Raw genomic sequence first — 14,198 nt, 5'->3', positions numbered from 1 at the left:
GCGGGAAGGGCTTCTATGCCAACAGTGACTTCAAGAGCACCCAGACCTGTGCCCTAGAGGCCTAAGGCTGCCAGGACACAACAATGCTGGCCAGTGAGGTTTTCGGTTTGGTTGAAAAAAAAAGCAGTGTCCTTTGGAGGTGCTTCCCCCAGAGGGAACAAGGACCCGAGGTTTGGAACCAGACACAGGTCACACAACACAGCACACTGGGAGGTCAGACAGAGCAGGGCCCAGCTGGTAGACTCTGGCCATACTGTAAAGCACCTCCAGCAGGTGTTAATGACCAAGAGCCAAGGGAGAGTAATCCACTCCAGGGCCAGGTCCAAACTTGCTCCTCCCCCGCTGGAGGGCAGTATGGCCACACTCTGCAGCCCCGTTGGCCTTCCAGGACACACGTTACCACGTGCAACCCTGTGCTTTGAAAAGCCTGCTGGTGCACCAAAAACCCTTCTCCCCCCCATTTAGGACAACGTTCAGACACAATTTGTTTTATAAGACGAACCCCCAAATGGCACCCATTTGCACTCGAAAACATCCCTTTATATTTAAAGCTATTGCAGGTGTCCACAATTCCACCCAGATGAAGATGCCACAGGTGAGCGGGTAGGGCAGTTTTCTCTGAGGATGGCAGTGGGGTATCCAAGGAGGGCTGTGGGGCCAAGCACCCCCTCACACATTGCACCAGACTGGACAAGTGTGCCAGGGGACCGGCCTTTCCCTCCACCAGGGCCGAGGGCCAACCAAACGCAGCCTTGGCCAAAGCCTAGAAACCTACTTGGCCTTCCTGTGTGAAAAGCCAGGGCACTCTGGCGGTCTTCCTTTCCCTCCCACCCCTGAGGCAAAAAACAAAGACACAACAAAAGCCTACCTACTCCTTGCCACAAGGCAGAAGCACATGGCCACCCCACCTCAGACACAGCACAGCCCCAGGGGCCAACAGCAGCCCCAAGCCCACGGCTAAGCCAGTGGCGGCGCGTGGGCCCCGCAGCGCTGCCCCGACACCCCGGAGCCATCAAGCACCCACACTGCTCCCAGGACAGGGCCGGCGCATACACGGTCCTGCCCTCCGTGCAGGTTTCGAATTTGTCGTTTATTCACTATTTTTGATGACTATAAATAAGTGTTTCCACTATGGAAAAGAAAGTGAGCACAGTACATTTTCATGACTGGGGAATGGATTTTCTGAAGTCTTCTTCAATAGGGCAAAAACTTAGAAAAAAACAACCTGAATGTTGGAATTCAGTTCTTTATATAAAGTCCCTTGTAAAAACAAAACAGAATAAAAACAAACTGAAAAGAAGGAGCAGGGCAAAATTTAAAAAAAGAAAAAGGAGGAAAAAGAACGGAAGGAAGAGAAAACAAGGGGAGGCGGCTTATTGCTCCTCCTCCGCTCCAGCCTTGCTCTCGGTGTCTTCCGACTCCTTGCTCTCCTCCTTCACGGAGAGAGCTTCTAGCTTCTCAGTCACCTTCTCGGCATCGTCGTTTTTGCCCGACCCTGCTGAGACATAGGGGGACGCAGTAAGAAAACCAAGAAGCACCGTTCTCTGCAGCCCAGCCCACCTCCTGTGGCCCTGGGCCAGGGCCGCAGGACAGGCCACTTCACCACGTGCTGGCCAAGCCAGCCTCCAGGGGCACACAAACGAGTTAAGAGCTCATGCCCGGGACGGGAATCAGGGAGCTCAGTTAGGTCAGGTCCCTTACTAGGGCAGCCACCATCGGGCCCCTGGCAAGCAGATGACTGCGAGGACCTCGAGGCCCCTTCGGCCGTGGACTCTAGCCAGACGTCGTTACATGACCACCTGGCTGGGTGCTGTAAGGCCAGGCCAGGGAGCACTTGCTTGGGACCTTGATGGCCAGCTCACTCCCCAAGAAGTACCCTGTGTCCCCAGACGGCTGTATCACCCTTGACAGGTCGAGGTGGTCACAGCACCCTGGGATGTTTCTGTGGCAGACGGAAAAAGCACCCGCCTGGGGCTGCAGCCGGATGCAGAGTGAGTCTGCAAGGAAGTCCCCTACCCACGACACCATGTCACCTTTCTTTTCTCTCTCTTCAATCTCTTTCCTGCATTCTTCAAACTTTGTTTTGAATTTCTGTGCATCTGTGGAAAGAAGAGACTTCCTAAGATCCCTGAGCAGTGAAGGGGACACGTCCTAGAGGGTCTGAAGAGTCAAGATTCACAAATGGCTCATCCCATGGCCAATTTGGACTTAAGAACACAGCCCTGGGCTCACTCTTACTCAGACAGAGCAGTAACTGTTTCTCAAGTCCCTCCTGAGACCGGTGGCTATGATGGACTCCCTCTGACGCTGTGACAATCTGAGCAGAGCAGTACATGGTCCTGGCGGCCGTGCACAACCAAGGGCCGGAAGCCTCACTGCCAGGCACGTCAGAGTAGCCGCTAGACGAGGCCCACTGGCACTTGACAATCGGGGCTGGAAAGGGACAGGCCTGCACCAGGGTAGACTGAATGCCCAGACCCCTTTGAGGTTAAAACGGAAAAGACCCTGATCGTGGCCTCAAAGCCCAGATGAGGCCTCGTTGGCACATGGCTCAACTGCAGGGCTTGCACCCCTCCCCCAAGGGAGCACCAGAGAGCACGGTGGGACCGGTCCCTACCACACACTTCCCAGGCACGACCAGTTCTCCCTGCAAAGCTACACTGTTAGACAGGCGGCCGCAGTCAGGCAGTCCCTGGGGCCCGGCACCCTTCTTACTTTCAGCATTTAGGAAGCGGATGGCCAGCAGCTCTGGCTTGGGGCACTCGTCAGCAAAGTCAGCGTGGGTGTTCCAGACCCAGGCACGGTCACTGCCCGCATTCGGCTTCAGTTCCATCATCGGCGTGACTGGGGAAGAGGAGCCAAGTGAGAGTTCTGTCAACTGCAGCGAGGCCACCCCGCCAAAAAAGGCCCTGGTTGCCAACGCAAGGTCCCACTTTGGGGTCCACCAACCAGGCCTAAACGAAGTCCCATGGGATAGGGATCTTAAACATGTTTCTTTGCAAACACCTCGTGTTCACTTAAAACCCAGACTGTCCTAGATCTGGAAACAGGGTGGCCTGCTCCCTGACCCGAGACCTCAGCGAGTATTCTCCAATTCCACTGGAACAAGGGCTCCACACCAACAGAGCCGCTCATACCTAGCCCTTCCTGTGGGGCACCTATCCCATGGCTGTGTCCATGCTTGGTCACACCATCAGAGACCTGGCCCATCGGGAGGTGGGGGACAGGAACCGTAAGCAGGGTGACCCCCCCGCAGGAGGGCACAGGGTCGGACCAGGACAACCACTCTGACATTGTCCAGGGACTTGGGGGACGAGGCCACCAGAAGTGGACACCGTGGGGCTTGTGATAACACATTATGGAAGACAAAGCTATGACCTGGAATAAGCACAGCCACCCTGGGGGGCCTCAGGCTTTGCGCAGCCCCAATGGTGGAAAAGGGAGACAGACTGCGCAAAGAACAAGAGCACCCCCCCCGCGCCGCACCTACCGGTGGTGCCCCTGCAGCCCTGGCAGAGGTCTCCAGGGACGTGGGCCGGCCCACGCCCAGCCCCAAGCACATGTGACCGTCTGAACCGGGACCAGTCACACCATCCCCATGGAGACATGGGGCAAGCCCTCGAGCTGTACAGGGCACAGAGGCACCGCTGCCTCCTCCTGCCACCACCCGCCTGACGCCTCAAGGGGTCTGTGGTATGTACCAGGCCCAGACCCACCTACAACTTGGAAAACAACCCAGTGACCTGACAAGGCTCTGGAAGAAGCACAGGGTGTCAGGAAGACCCCTGGGGAGCGATTCAAAGTGGAGTGGAGGCCAAGGGCCAGACAAGACAGATGGGGTGGTGGGGTTCACGAGAGGATACCTAAGCTGCCTAAGGAAGGGCATGAAAGGAAGAGCCTGGGTGGCTCAGTTGGTTAAGCATCTGCCTTCGGCTCAGGTCATGATCTCGGGGCCCTGGGATGGAGCCCTGCGTCGGACTCCCTGCTCAGCGGGGTGTCTGCTTCTCCCTCTCCCTCTGCCCCACACACTCGTGCTCGCTTGCGCTCTCTCTCAAATAAATAAAAACTTAAGAAAAAAAGGAAGATGAAAGCCCCTCTGCACCACCCCTCAGGACCTCTGCAAACCCGCCCATCCTTCCACAACACCAAGGGCTGTTCTGCTCAGGTTCCTGCCTGGTCACCCTGTGTGCCCAGATGAGGGGCTCTGCCCTGCCAGACATGCATTCTACCCAGTAACGCAGACATGGCATTGGATCAGGAATGCAGCCCAAAACACATCTGCTTCCCAAGACACATAGCACTGCAGGACAACCCAGAAGCCAAGAGACTGTTATGTTGGGGAACTTACTGTTGCCCCTTCCCAGGCCAGGCCTGAGGGGGCTTTTCCCAGACCCCACCCCCATCCCCACCATGTTAAGCCCAAGGATGATGCATCACACCTGTCCAAAGGCCTCAGCTTGTCACCACCCACTACCTGTTCAGTCTTACAGGCACAAGGATAGGTAGCCACCTTCTCCCCCGACCCCTTTTCCTTTCTGTCTTCCTCAGGGGACACCCTGCAGGGACAAAACACACTGAAGAGTGGGAAGGCTTCCTACTGGGCACATCAAATATATATAGAAGCACATATCCTCACAACACTGCCCAGTCCTCGGGCAGGCACATCATGGTCCCAAGCCCACACTGGGGTTCTCTGTCCACCCCATCATGTCCTATCTGCCTGGACTCCACACCCCGTATGCCAGAAGTTTCTCTGAAAGTCTGCTCTGCATTCAGAGCATGTGGGTACACCTCATTTCCTACTTTAAGTTCAGAAAACACCACAACAAATATGCACCCATGTCACAATGCACTCCCAGGCTCCCAGTGCAGCACTGAAGGTAACCTGCCCAAAGACCTGAAGCATCCTCGTGTGGGACTCGGCGTGAAAACAGTCCCCAGAGGCCACCTACTATAGTGGTTGGCGCATATCTTCAGGGTCTTGTCCCTCCTCATAAGGAGGCGGATGGTCCCTTTCTCCTTATGCTTCAGAAGCTTGACGTCACCAGTGCCTCGTTCCTTCCATTCTGGGAGATCATTCTCTGAAGCGAATCGGAATAGCTTTGCCCGCCTTCAAGAAAAGCCATTAAGAGAGAGCTTAGATGGGCAGAGAGAGAAATAAGTAGTCAAACATTGGCTTGCAAAGAACACTTCTTTTCTGTGCACTGAACAAATAGCTGTATCTGGCGTCTCCATAGACGCCTTTTCCTTTCTTTGCACTTCGAGGACTATTAGTCCAAAAATTACCAAAAGAGCAAAACAACAATAAATTTCAAGTTACGAAATGAGAAAGAAAAGAGATTTCCAACAGAAAGACCCAACTGCTCAGCAAAGATACCGCCCTGAGTACGCTGGGCTTGCCCCTGATCACAGTGCAGGGGAGCCCCTGGTGTCCCATAGGGCCACAGGGGTAGCATGGAAGCAGATGGAGGTCAAGGACCCCTGCCCTCCAAAGACCAGCCCTTCCCTCTGCTGTGAGATGCCCCCTTTGCTTCCCTGGCCCCCCAACCCAAAGAGGTGGCTGCAGACCTCTGCTCAGGCCGCCAGGATCTGGCCCAACACCCTGCCTTCCTGCACAGAACAGCACCTCACATTGGGCCCAGCCAAGGCTCCCACAGAGGCAGGCACCAAAGCCCCCATGGTGAGCCCAGCAGTCCTGCCTTTAGGACTTTAGGCTGATGCCCTCCATTCCCTTCCCCACCCGACCCAAGCCCTGCTGGTCCATTTTCTGCATAACACTCTGCTCTCTTCCCCAAGCTCAATTCTGTTAAGGGAGACAGTGCCCTCACAAGGATGCCACCAAAGCTTTCACCTGGAGCTCAAGGGCCCAGACGCAAAGGCCTGACCTGCTGGCTTCACTTCCTTCAGGAAGGGCCTGTGTCCAGGAAAGCAGAGATGTGAAGAACCAGTGTCTTCAGGGACACGCCCACCACTGAGACCAAAGGGATGTATGTGACTCTCCCTCCCCAGACCTCTGGGAGTGGTGGGAAGGGGCTGGTCTCCTCAGCCTGCCCTCCTTAGAGGGAGGGGTCACTGTTCCTGCCCCCCCCCCCCCCCCCCCCAGGAAAGCACTCAAACCCTCATCTGACTTCTTGGATAGAATCTGAAGGGGTGTGGGGGAACTCCACAAGCTTGGACAGGAAAAACACTCCAGCCTACTTCCATTAACTTGTAACAGAGCCTAGTGTTTCCTGTGATTCTGAGTATAGGCAACGGATCAGTCTCGGCAGCACTGATTTGTCGCAAACATCTCAACACATGGCTGGTAGCCAGCGCTACTTAAAAATGTCCCTTGCCATTGTAGCTTCTCACTGAAAGTGTCAAAAAACACGTGTAGAATAATTCTTAGAAATTAATCTTGGTAAGCATAACACCACTCCCTTTCACTTATAATTCCCGGTGTTATTTTGTGCGTTAAAAACACTGAATCGGGAGCTTACAAACTTCAAGATGCCAGTCTATAGCGCAAAAGAAAAAAATAATAATAATAGTAGAGACTCCCTGTTCAACCAGAGGAAGGGGGCCGTGGGAGCTCTTGAGGTAAAAAAGAGGTAACAAGCCTGTAAGGCGGCAAGGACAGGGAGCTGTGGAGATGCACCTTTGTGGACAGAGCAGCAGGGACAGGACACCAGGGAGCACCTGTGCTCTCCAGAGCACTGGCCACCAGAAGCAGGGGCACCCAGGGAAGAGTTAACCAATGAATAGATTCTAACAGCAGCCTTAATTTCCACATAGGATTAGTCATCACACAATTCCAAGCCCTTTCTTTAGCCTCAGTCCAATTAAAAGTCAGGCCAAGACCTTGACACCCATAAAAACCGTTGACTTCAAACTTACACTAAAGATTCCTATGTCTGGAGCAACATGAGCTTACTTACATTTTAAAAAGTTCTTCTTCATCTTCTTCCAGCGTTTTAATTTCCTGCTCGGGAAGAGAAACTATAGGCTCAAACTGGGGATCGTGGTTGGACTCATCTGCATTCTCAGTGGAGGTGTCATGGTCCTCATGGGTGTCCTGTGGATTGAGGTGCAGAGAGGTGACTCTGCTGGCCCTAGTGCCCAGCCCCCACCTAGAGCTCAGCAGTGGCTACAGTGGGCAATCCCTCCTAGTGAACAGCCTCATCCCAAAGCAAGAGATTAAGTCCACAGTCTTTCACACAAAGAAAGGTCTGCACCCACATTCAGAGTGCAGTAAGATGCTGAACTTCAGCACCCTCCCCAGATGCATCAATCGTATGTGTGGACAGTCGGACTGGGGCCCCTAAAGTTGGGCCCCTACTGGCCAAAGAGACACTGCCGCACCACTTTGCACCTCAGTTTCCTCACCTGTAAAATGTTGATAATGACAGTGCTAAGTGAAGATTAAAAGACATGCTGATAGAAGAGAGCTTCAAAGAGAGTGCCACCCTTTAATAATCAAAAAGCAACCCTTTGAATTTTTACTGGTTGAAAAAAAATCAGTGCTCTTGTTTAGTAGAAAACAAAAACGTTACTACACAACTGTTAGTATTTACATGGAATTCACAGTTCTGTCAGCAATTTTATTTTACATCAGAAAGCTGATGCGTCCACAGAAATCGTACAAGAGCCGTAAAATTCTGATCCAGTTTAGAAAACTACAGGGCACAATGGATATTTTAGGTTCAAGTCTTACAAAACACGTGGTCTGGTGATCTGTAGTCCATAAAAAGCTGGGAAACTTCACTACCAAACTCGAGCCAAAAAAAGAACATATATAAGACTTCGTTGCTTTCCTTGGTTGGACGGCACTGCGGCTCCGCCGAGGCCAGCTCAACCCGAGCAGATGCCCCGCAGTCAACAAAGCCGCCCCCTCCCGGGGTCGGTGCGGCCACGACCCGACCACCCGGCTAGAATGCGAGCTTCCGCGAGAGGCCTGTGGCGGTTCAAGACGTGAGAAGAGAATGAATGAAGTGCTGCGTAGGCGACGGCAGGAAGGGACGCACGGTTTTGGTGGGAAGCCTGCAAGTGGGCCGAGCCGGAGGAAACCAGCCACCCGCCGCTCGTCTCAAGCGAAAAGCAAAGTGAACTAGAGACCAAGAAGCTTGGGCGGCGGGCCGCCCCACGCCCGGATGGAGCTCCCGGCCCCACCTGGGACCGCCCCAAGGTCACGCGCGCGCCCCGCAGCCCCCAAGCCCGCGCTCCCCCAGGCATCGCGAGTCCTGGCCCCGAAGGCCCCAGGCCGCGCTCCCCAAAGCTCCAACCACGCGCCACTGAGGCCCCGCAGGCACCGAGCCCGCAAGCCAGCGGGGGTTGGCGGCGGCGGCGCGGGCCGCCCACGTGGCCGCCAATAGCGGCCTCGGCCTCCCGGCCCCCACCCAGTCCCCGCCCGGGCCCGGCCGCACCTTGGCGGCCGCCATGGGGGCGCGGCGGCGGCGGCGGCTCGGTTGGCTCGGTCGTCGCTGGCTCCGCGGCCTCTCGGCGGCTGGTCGTAGCTCCTCTCCTCCGCGTCTGGCGCCGGCGCCTCCCGCCCTCTCGCTCTTCCCTCCGCCCCGCGACCCGAACCCCGACCCCTGACCCCGGCGGCGGGAAACGCGACGCGATTCAAAACCAGTGCAGCTTTATTGGCTCACACTGCGGACATTCTCATTGTCCAGCCCGCCCCGCGCTTCCCGCCAAAACGCCCGCGGCGCATGCCCGACCCGCCCGGCAGCCAGGGGAGCGTGCCCTCCCGGCGGCCCTCGCGCGCACTTCCGCCCCGCGGCGGCGCGCACCCCCCGGGCTCTCGAAGGGACAGGGGATCGGAACTGGCGCGTGGTGATGACGTCACCGGAAGCCAGGATGATAGAGACGCACGGCCTCGGCTGCACGCGCTGGCTGACGGGAGAGTGGCCAGCTAGGCGAGTGGCCGGCGCGGGCCCCTGGCGGGCGGGCGGCGTACCCCATGCCCGAGACCCGAACCTGAGCACCGAAGGTTCGAGTCCCGCCCCCGCCCGGGGCGGAGCCGGCGAGCGGTCTCGCGGCGTTGCAGCCGCCCTCTGAACGCCTGCGTCCCTTGTGCCAGGCCCAGGACCGGGCGGCGGAGGCGGCCCTTGTGGGTGTCCCCAGTCCGGGCAGCGGACGGACCAGACGATGAGTGACAAGCTCGACAACGAAGTAAAGTGAAGGGAGATCCTGATGGGAGACGGAGGAGATGGAGGAGGAGAGGGTAGGGGGAGATGGAGGCGGGGTAGGTAACCGCCGGGAGAAAACGTGAGATAGGGGGATAAGTTGGGAGAGGGGAAAAGAGAGGCTGGGCGTAGGGTGCACTAATGGAGGTTGGGGTGTGGGACAAGGGGAGCCTGGGGCGTTCAGGTTCTAGGGTCCGGCCCTCAGCCCAGCCCTTGTCTGTCTCCACACAGGGCCCTGTGCCCATGGAGGGCTGCGGCCAAGACAGCAGCAGTGCCCAGGGTAGCCCTGCAGCCCTAGCCCCCCAGGAGGAAGACGAGGAGGAGGAAGGGGGGGCTGGGCCGGCTGCAGAGTCCGTGCCTCAGCCTGGACTCTACAGCTACATCAGGGACGACCTGTTTACCTCGGAGATCTTCAAGTTGGAGCTGCAGAACGTGCCCCGCCATGCCAGCTTCAGTGATGTCCGTCGCTTTCTGGGCCGCTTTGGCCTGCAGCCTCATAAGACCAAACTCTTTGGGCAACCTCCCTGCGCCTTTGTGACATTCCGCAGTGCTGCTGAGCGGGACAAGGCCTTGCGTGTGCTGCACGGTGCCCTCTGGAAGGGCCGCCCACTCAGCGTGCGCCTGGCCAGGCCCAAGGCTGATCCTATGGCCAGGAAGAGGCGGCGTGAGGATGAGGGTGAGCCAACGGCCACATGCATCGCAGATGTAGTGACACCTCTTTGGACCGTGCCCTATGCTGAGCAGCTGGAGCGGAAGCAGCTGGAATGTGAGCAGGTGCTACAGAAGCTCGCCAAGTGAGTGTGGGTGCAGATCACCCCCTTGGCCCCAGAGCTCTGCTCGTTTCTATCTATGCTTGTTCAGCCCATCCTGTGCCCTGTACAGACATCCTCGGGGTCTGCACGGTCTTTTGGGTAGTTAGCCAGTAAAATCCATATATAATCAGTGTGGATAGTGAGGTCCTGAGGGAGGGACCTGGGCACCTGGGCATTTGGAGAATGGCTGGGGATGGTTGCAGGGGAAGCGGACTGAGTCCAACCTTGGCCCCACCTCATCCTGCAGGGAAATTGGGACCACCAACCGCGCCCTGCTGCCCTGGCTACTCTCACAGAGACACAAGCACAACAAGGCCTGCTGCCCACTGGAGGGGGTTAGGCCATCACCCCAGCAGGTCAGGCCCGGCTGGTGTGGCCAGAAACTCATCTTATGTTCTTAAAGGGGCTCTTTTCACTTATCTCTACCATCCCTTTTCCTGCTTTGCATTTACTTCTGGTATTCGTTGTGTGACTGTTACTTGTTGACCACCCCATCCCCCGGACGGCCAGGGCAAGGTCAGGCATGTCTCTCTCTCTGCCTCCCTGCAGACCGAGTATCGTAATAAGTGTGAGTTTCTGGTCGGCGTTGGGGTGGACGGGGAGGACAACACAGTCGGCTGTCGGCTTGGGAAGTACAAGGGCGGGACGTGTGCTGTGGCAGCCCCCTTTGACACCGTACACATCCCTGGGGCCACCAAGCAGGTGGTGAAGGCCTTCCAGGAGTTCATCCGGTGAGGGCTTATGGCTGGGCTGGGGGCCCGGAGAAGTCCTGAGGTGGTCTGGGAGCAGAGGGTCTGCCTGGGGGGATTCTGGGATTGTGATCTGGTGGGTGCGGCTGGAAGAGCGAGCAGGGATGCTGCTCACCCAGTCCTGGTTGGCAGATGTTGGGGGACTCAGGGCCACTCATGGCTCCCACAGGTCCACTCCATATCCAGCATATAACCCAGAGACGTACTCAGGCCACTGGAAGCAGCTGACTGTGCGAACCAGCCGCCGTGGCCAAGCCATGGCCATTGTCTACTTCCACCCCCAGGTCTCAGGCAGGGTGGCTCTCTTGGGGGAGGGTGTCTGGGCCACAGTGAGCTGTGACGCAGCCTTACAAGGCCTTTTCTGCTACTTACCCAGAAACTGGGCCCTGAGGAACTGGCTGGGCTGAAGGCCTCCTTGGCGCAGCACTTCATGGCGGGGCCAGGCAAGGCCACTGGGGTGACCTGCCTCTACTTTGTAGAGGAGGGACAGCGGTGAGGAGCCTGGGTAGGGGTGGGGCGGGTCCCTGCAAGGGCTGGTGACACTGATGGATGTAACCCTACCACCCACAGAAAGACTCCTAGCCAGGAGGGCCTGCCCTTGGAGCATGTGGCTGGAGACCGGTGCATCCACGAGGACCTGCTGGGGTTGACTTTCCGGATCTCTCCTCACGCCTTCTTCCAGGTAGCCCCAAATTTCTAGGGATCACAAGGACACATGGAGGGAGGCCTGACATGATGTCAGAATATGATGGGGAGGGGCGCCTGGGTGGCTCAGTTGGTTAAGTGACTGTCTACGGCTCAGGTCATGGTCCTGGAGTCCCAGGATCAGGTCCCACATCGGGCTCCCTGCTCGGCGGGGAGTCTGCTTCTCCCTCTGATCCTCCTCCCTCTCATGCTCTCTGTCTCTCATTCTCTCTCTCGCAAATAAAAAAAAAAAGAATATGATGGGGACAGTGGGCTAGGGCAGTGATAAGGGATTAGCCTGGGGAGAACGTCCAGGCAGGAGAGTCATAAGCACTGTAAGGTAGGAAAAAGATTATTTGCCGTTAGATTCTCTGACAATCCTTTGGGAAAAGGGTCCTCTGGGGGTAGGAACAGGAGTTGGGGTGATGCCAGGGTTCTGGTGTGAGCTCTGGCACTCAGAAAAGAGGTGAGGTGTGGGTTATCAGTATCAAGTTGCTTTTCAAAGCCAGGAGACCGGGTGAAGTTGCTGGGCATGATGGGATTGAGGGTCAGTCCAAGGACTGGGCCTCTGGCACTCAGATGGCTAGATGGGGGAGGGGTGGGATCTGGAGACCTGGGAAGAGGGTGACTGACCCAGGGATGGGGCCATGGACGCCCCCAGGCAGGAAGTGCCCAGGGAATGCAAGTGTTTGGGGGTGGGGAGGTCAGCGTGGGCAGGGAGGCTCCGCTGACCTCCTGGATGCTGCTGGCCCACTCTCCAGGTTAACACTCCGGCGGCCGAGGTGCTCTACACAGTCATCCAGGACTGGGCCCAGCTGGACGCAGGGAGCACAGTACTGGATGTGTGCTGTGGCACTGGCACCATCGGCCTGGCACTGGCCCCGGTGAGCCCTCCTGCCCCGCCTGAACCCCACCCACGTCGTCACCTGCCTCATGACCCCTAGTGGCCCCCCACACCTATTCCGGATCCTCTTTCACTCCCCAAACGCCTCCCACCATGCTGAGGGGGTGGGGATGGGGCAGGGCGCCACGAGTCTGTCCTTTCCTGACTTCAGAGGGTGAAGAGAGTCGTGGGGATTGAGCTGTGCCAGGAGGCCGTGGAAGATGCCCGGGTGAACGCCCGAGACAATGGTGAGAGCCAGTGCTCCACACAGCGAGTGGGCGGCAGATGCTCCTGCTGTATACCTCAGCACAGCCTGTGAGGCCCACCAGGAGGTTCTTAGGGCCCATGGTGGGGTGAGGGGCAGAGGGTGCAGGAGGGCTCCTACTGTGTGGACTTGACTGTGTGCCCAGGATGCTGGAGCTGTGTTAAGGGTGAGCAGGTTCCTTAGCCAGAAGGCTTTCCCGAGACACCTCTGACCTGGGACTTCAAGATACCAGGTGGATCCTGTGGGGAGAGGGTGTCCTGGGTCTTCTGTGACAGGGTTATGGTTCCATGTCCAGAGTTGAGTAATGTGGAGTTCCACTGTGGGAGAGCCGAGGACCTGGTGCCCGCTTTGGTGAGCAGACTAGCCTCTCAGCAGCTCATTGCCATCTTGGACCCACCCCGTGCTGGCCTGCGTAAGTGCCCTCCATCTGGGAGGTATCATGGGGGGGCAGGGAGGTCTGGGTGGCACACCAGGCTGCGCAGCCTCAGGCCTGATGCCCATCCTATTTGGACCTCCTCAGATTCCAAAGTGATCCTGGCTGTCCGAAAAGCTGAGAACCTCAAGCGGCTCCTGTATGTCTCTTGCAACCCCCGGGCGGCCATGGGCAACTTTGTGGAGTGAGTGTGAGGTGGGGGGCCTGGGGTGGCCCCAGGACAGGGTGGACTGGGGACCCGGTGGACCCACGTGGCGGACCTTGACATTCCTTTTCCACCACAGCCTCTGCAGGGCCCCATCTAACCGAGTGAAGGGCACCCCCTTCCGACCTGTCAAGGCTGTGGCTGTGGACCTCTTCCCGCAAACCCCGCATTGTGAGATGCTCCTCCTGTTTGAGAGGGTGGAGCACCCCAATGGCGCAGGGGCCCTGGCACCCCAGGACCCTCCAGCCCAGTCCCCACCAGAACCCCCAGAGGATACCTTACAGGAAACCGGGGCTGCTGCCTCTTGCTAGGTCCCTGGAGGACTGGAAACTTGCCCTTTCAGAATGGGGCCATCTTCATCACCCGGGCAGCAGCCAAGGGGTTCCCCAAGTCCTTGCCTTGCCTCAGGACGCTCAGGCAGCACCTAGAGGGCACAAGACTTGGCTGACCCACTCAAGGTCCATCTGTCCCTGTGGACTCTAGGCTCCTGTAGCATGTCCCCTACCACTGCCCCCACACCTCCAGTTCTTTTTGGGTTAGCTGGGATATAGGGCTAGAATAAACAGTTGGTGAACTACAGCTGTTATTGTGATGAAAACTCATTAGCACACGGGGCTCCCTTCTGCCACCCCACTGCAGGTGCTGGGGGCAAGGTCAACGGGGCACCTTGAACAGCCTAAGTCTGAGCCTCCACCTCCCGCTAGCACACTGCCAGCTCCTCTGTGTGGCAGCAAGTCACAGCAGTGTGCTGACAGCATCAGGTTTTATGCTTAACCCCAGGGGAGCAGAGATGTGGATCTACTGGCCCACAGCTGTACATGTGGGGTAGAACACATGGCGAGGGGCCATCTCCTGCAGGTAGGCCCAGTGGTCTGCCCCATTTTTCCTACACCCCCTGAGGGAAGGTTCCATCCCCAACCTAGCCCTGAAGGGAAGCCACTGGAGCTGGGAGCCAGGATGGAACACTGCCCAGCTACCGTAGGACCAGTGTGACCAGGCA

At 57.5% G+C, this 14,198-nt stretch overlaps 2 protein-coding genes and 1 non-coding gene across 6 annotated transcripts; 1 reads left to right on the top strand and 2 right to left on the bottom strand.

Moving 5' to 3' along the window:
* Positions 1 to 1,069: 1,069 nt before the first annotated feature.
* RANBP1 (RAN binding protein 1) lies at positions 1,070 to 8,641 on the bottom strand. Its single transcript, XM_027577070.2, has 6 exons — positions 8,403 to 8,641; positions 6,918 to 7,054; positions 4,953 to 5,110; positions 2,716 to 2,844; positions 2,034 to 2,099; positions 1,070 to 1,495 (listed from the first exon to the last, which is right to left on the bottom strand). The coding sequence occupies exons 1-6, from the start codon at positions 8,415 to 8,417 to the stop codon at positions 1,374 to 1,376; spliced, it is 627 nt and encodes a 208-aa protein (XP_027432871.1). The 5' UTR covers positions 8,418 to 8,641; the 3' UTR covers positions 1,070 to 1,373.
* LOC113913417 lies at positions 1,876 to 2,001 on the bottom strand. The gene has a single exon (XR_003517201.1). It is a non-coding gene; the product is annotated as a small nucleolar RNA SNORA77 (small nucleolar RNA).
* Positions 8,642 to 8,840: 199 nt separating the features above from the next.
* TRMT2A (tRNA methyltransferase 2 homolog A) lies at positions 8,841 to 14,125 on the top strand. 4 transcript variants are annotated; one of them, XM_027577060.2, is made up of 13 exons: positions 8,852 to 8,897; positions 9,062 to 9,153; positions 9,399 to 9,961; positions 10,227 to 10,335; positions 10,529 to 10,710; positions 10,898 to 11,012; positions 11,105 to 11,220; positions 11,299 to 11,410; positions 12,174 to 12,296; positions 12,468 to 12,543; positions 12,856 to 12,972; positions 13,081 to 13,177; positions 13,278 to 14,124. In XM_027577060.2, exons 2-13 carry the CDS (start codon positions 9,130 to 9,132, stop codon positions 13,507 to 13,509), a joined length of 1,866 nt encoding a protein of 621 aa, XP_027432861.2. In that variant the 5' UTR covers positions 8,852 to 8,897; positions 9,062 to 9,129; the 3' UTR covers positions 13,510 to 14,124. The 4 variants fall into 4 exon arrangements, with proteins under 4 accessions (XP_027432859.2, XP_027432862.2, XP_027432860.2 ...); XM_027577058.2 differs by having other exon boundaries at positions 8,841 to 9,226; positions 13,278 to 14,125; XM_027577061.2 differs by having other exon boundaries at positions 8,841 to 9,205.
* Positions 14,126 to 14,198: the final 73 nt, after the last annotated feature.

The sequence above is a fragment of the Zalophus californianus genome, chromosome 14, assembly GCF_009762305.2.
Source record: "Zalophus californianus isolate mZalCal1 chromosome 14, mZalCal1.pri.v2, whole genome shotgun sequence".
NCBI lineage: Eukaryota > Metazoa > Chordata > Mammalia > Carnivora > Otariidae > Zalophus > Zalophus californianus.
The sequence above is the reverse complement of the archived record's forward strand: the minus strand, read 5'-3'. Positions and strand labels throughout refer to the sequence as shown.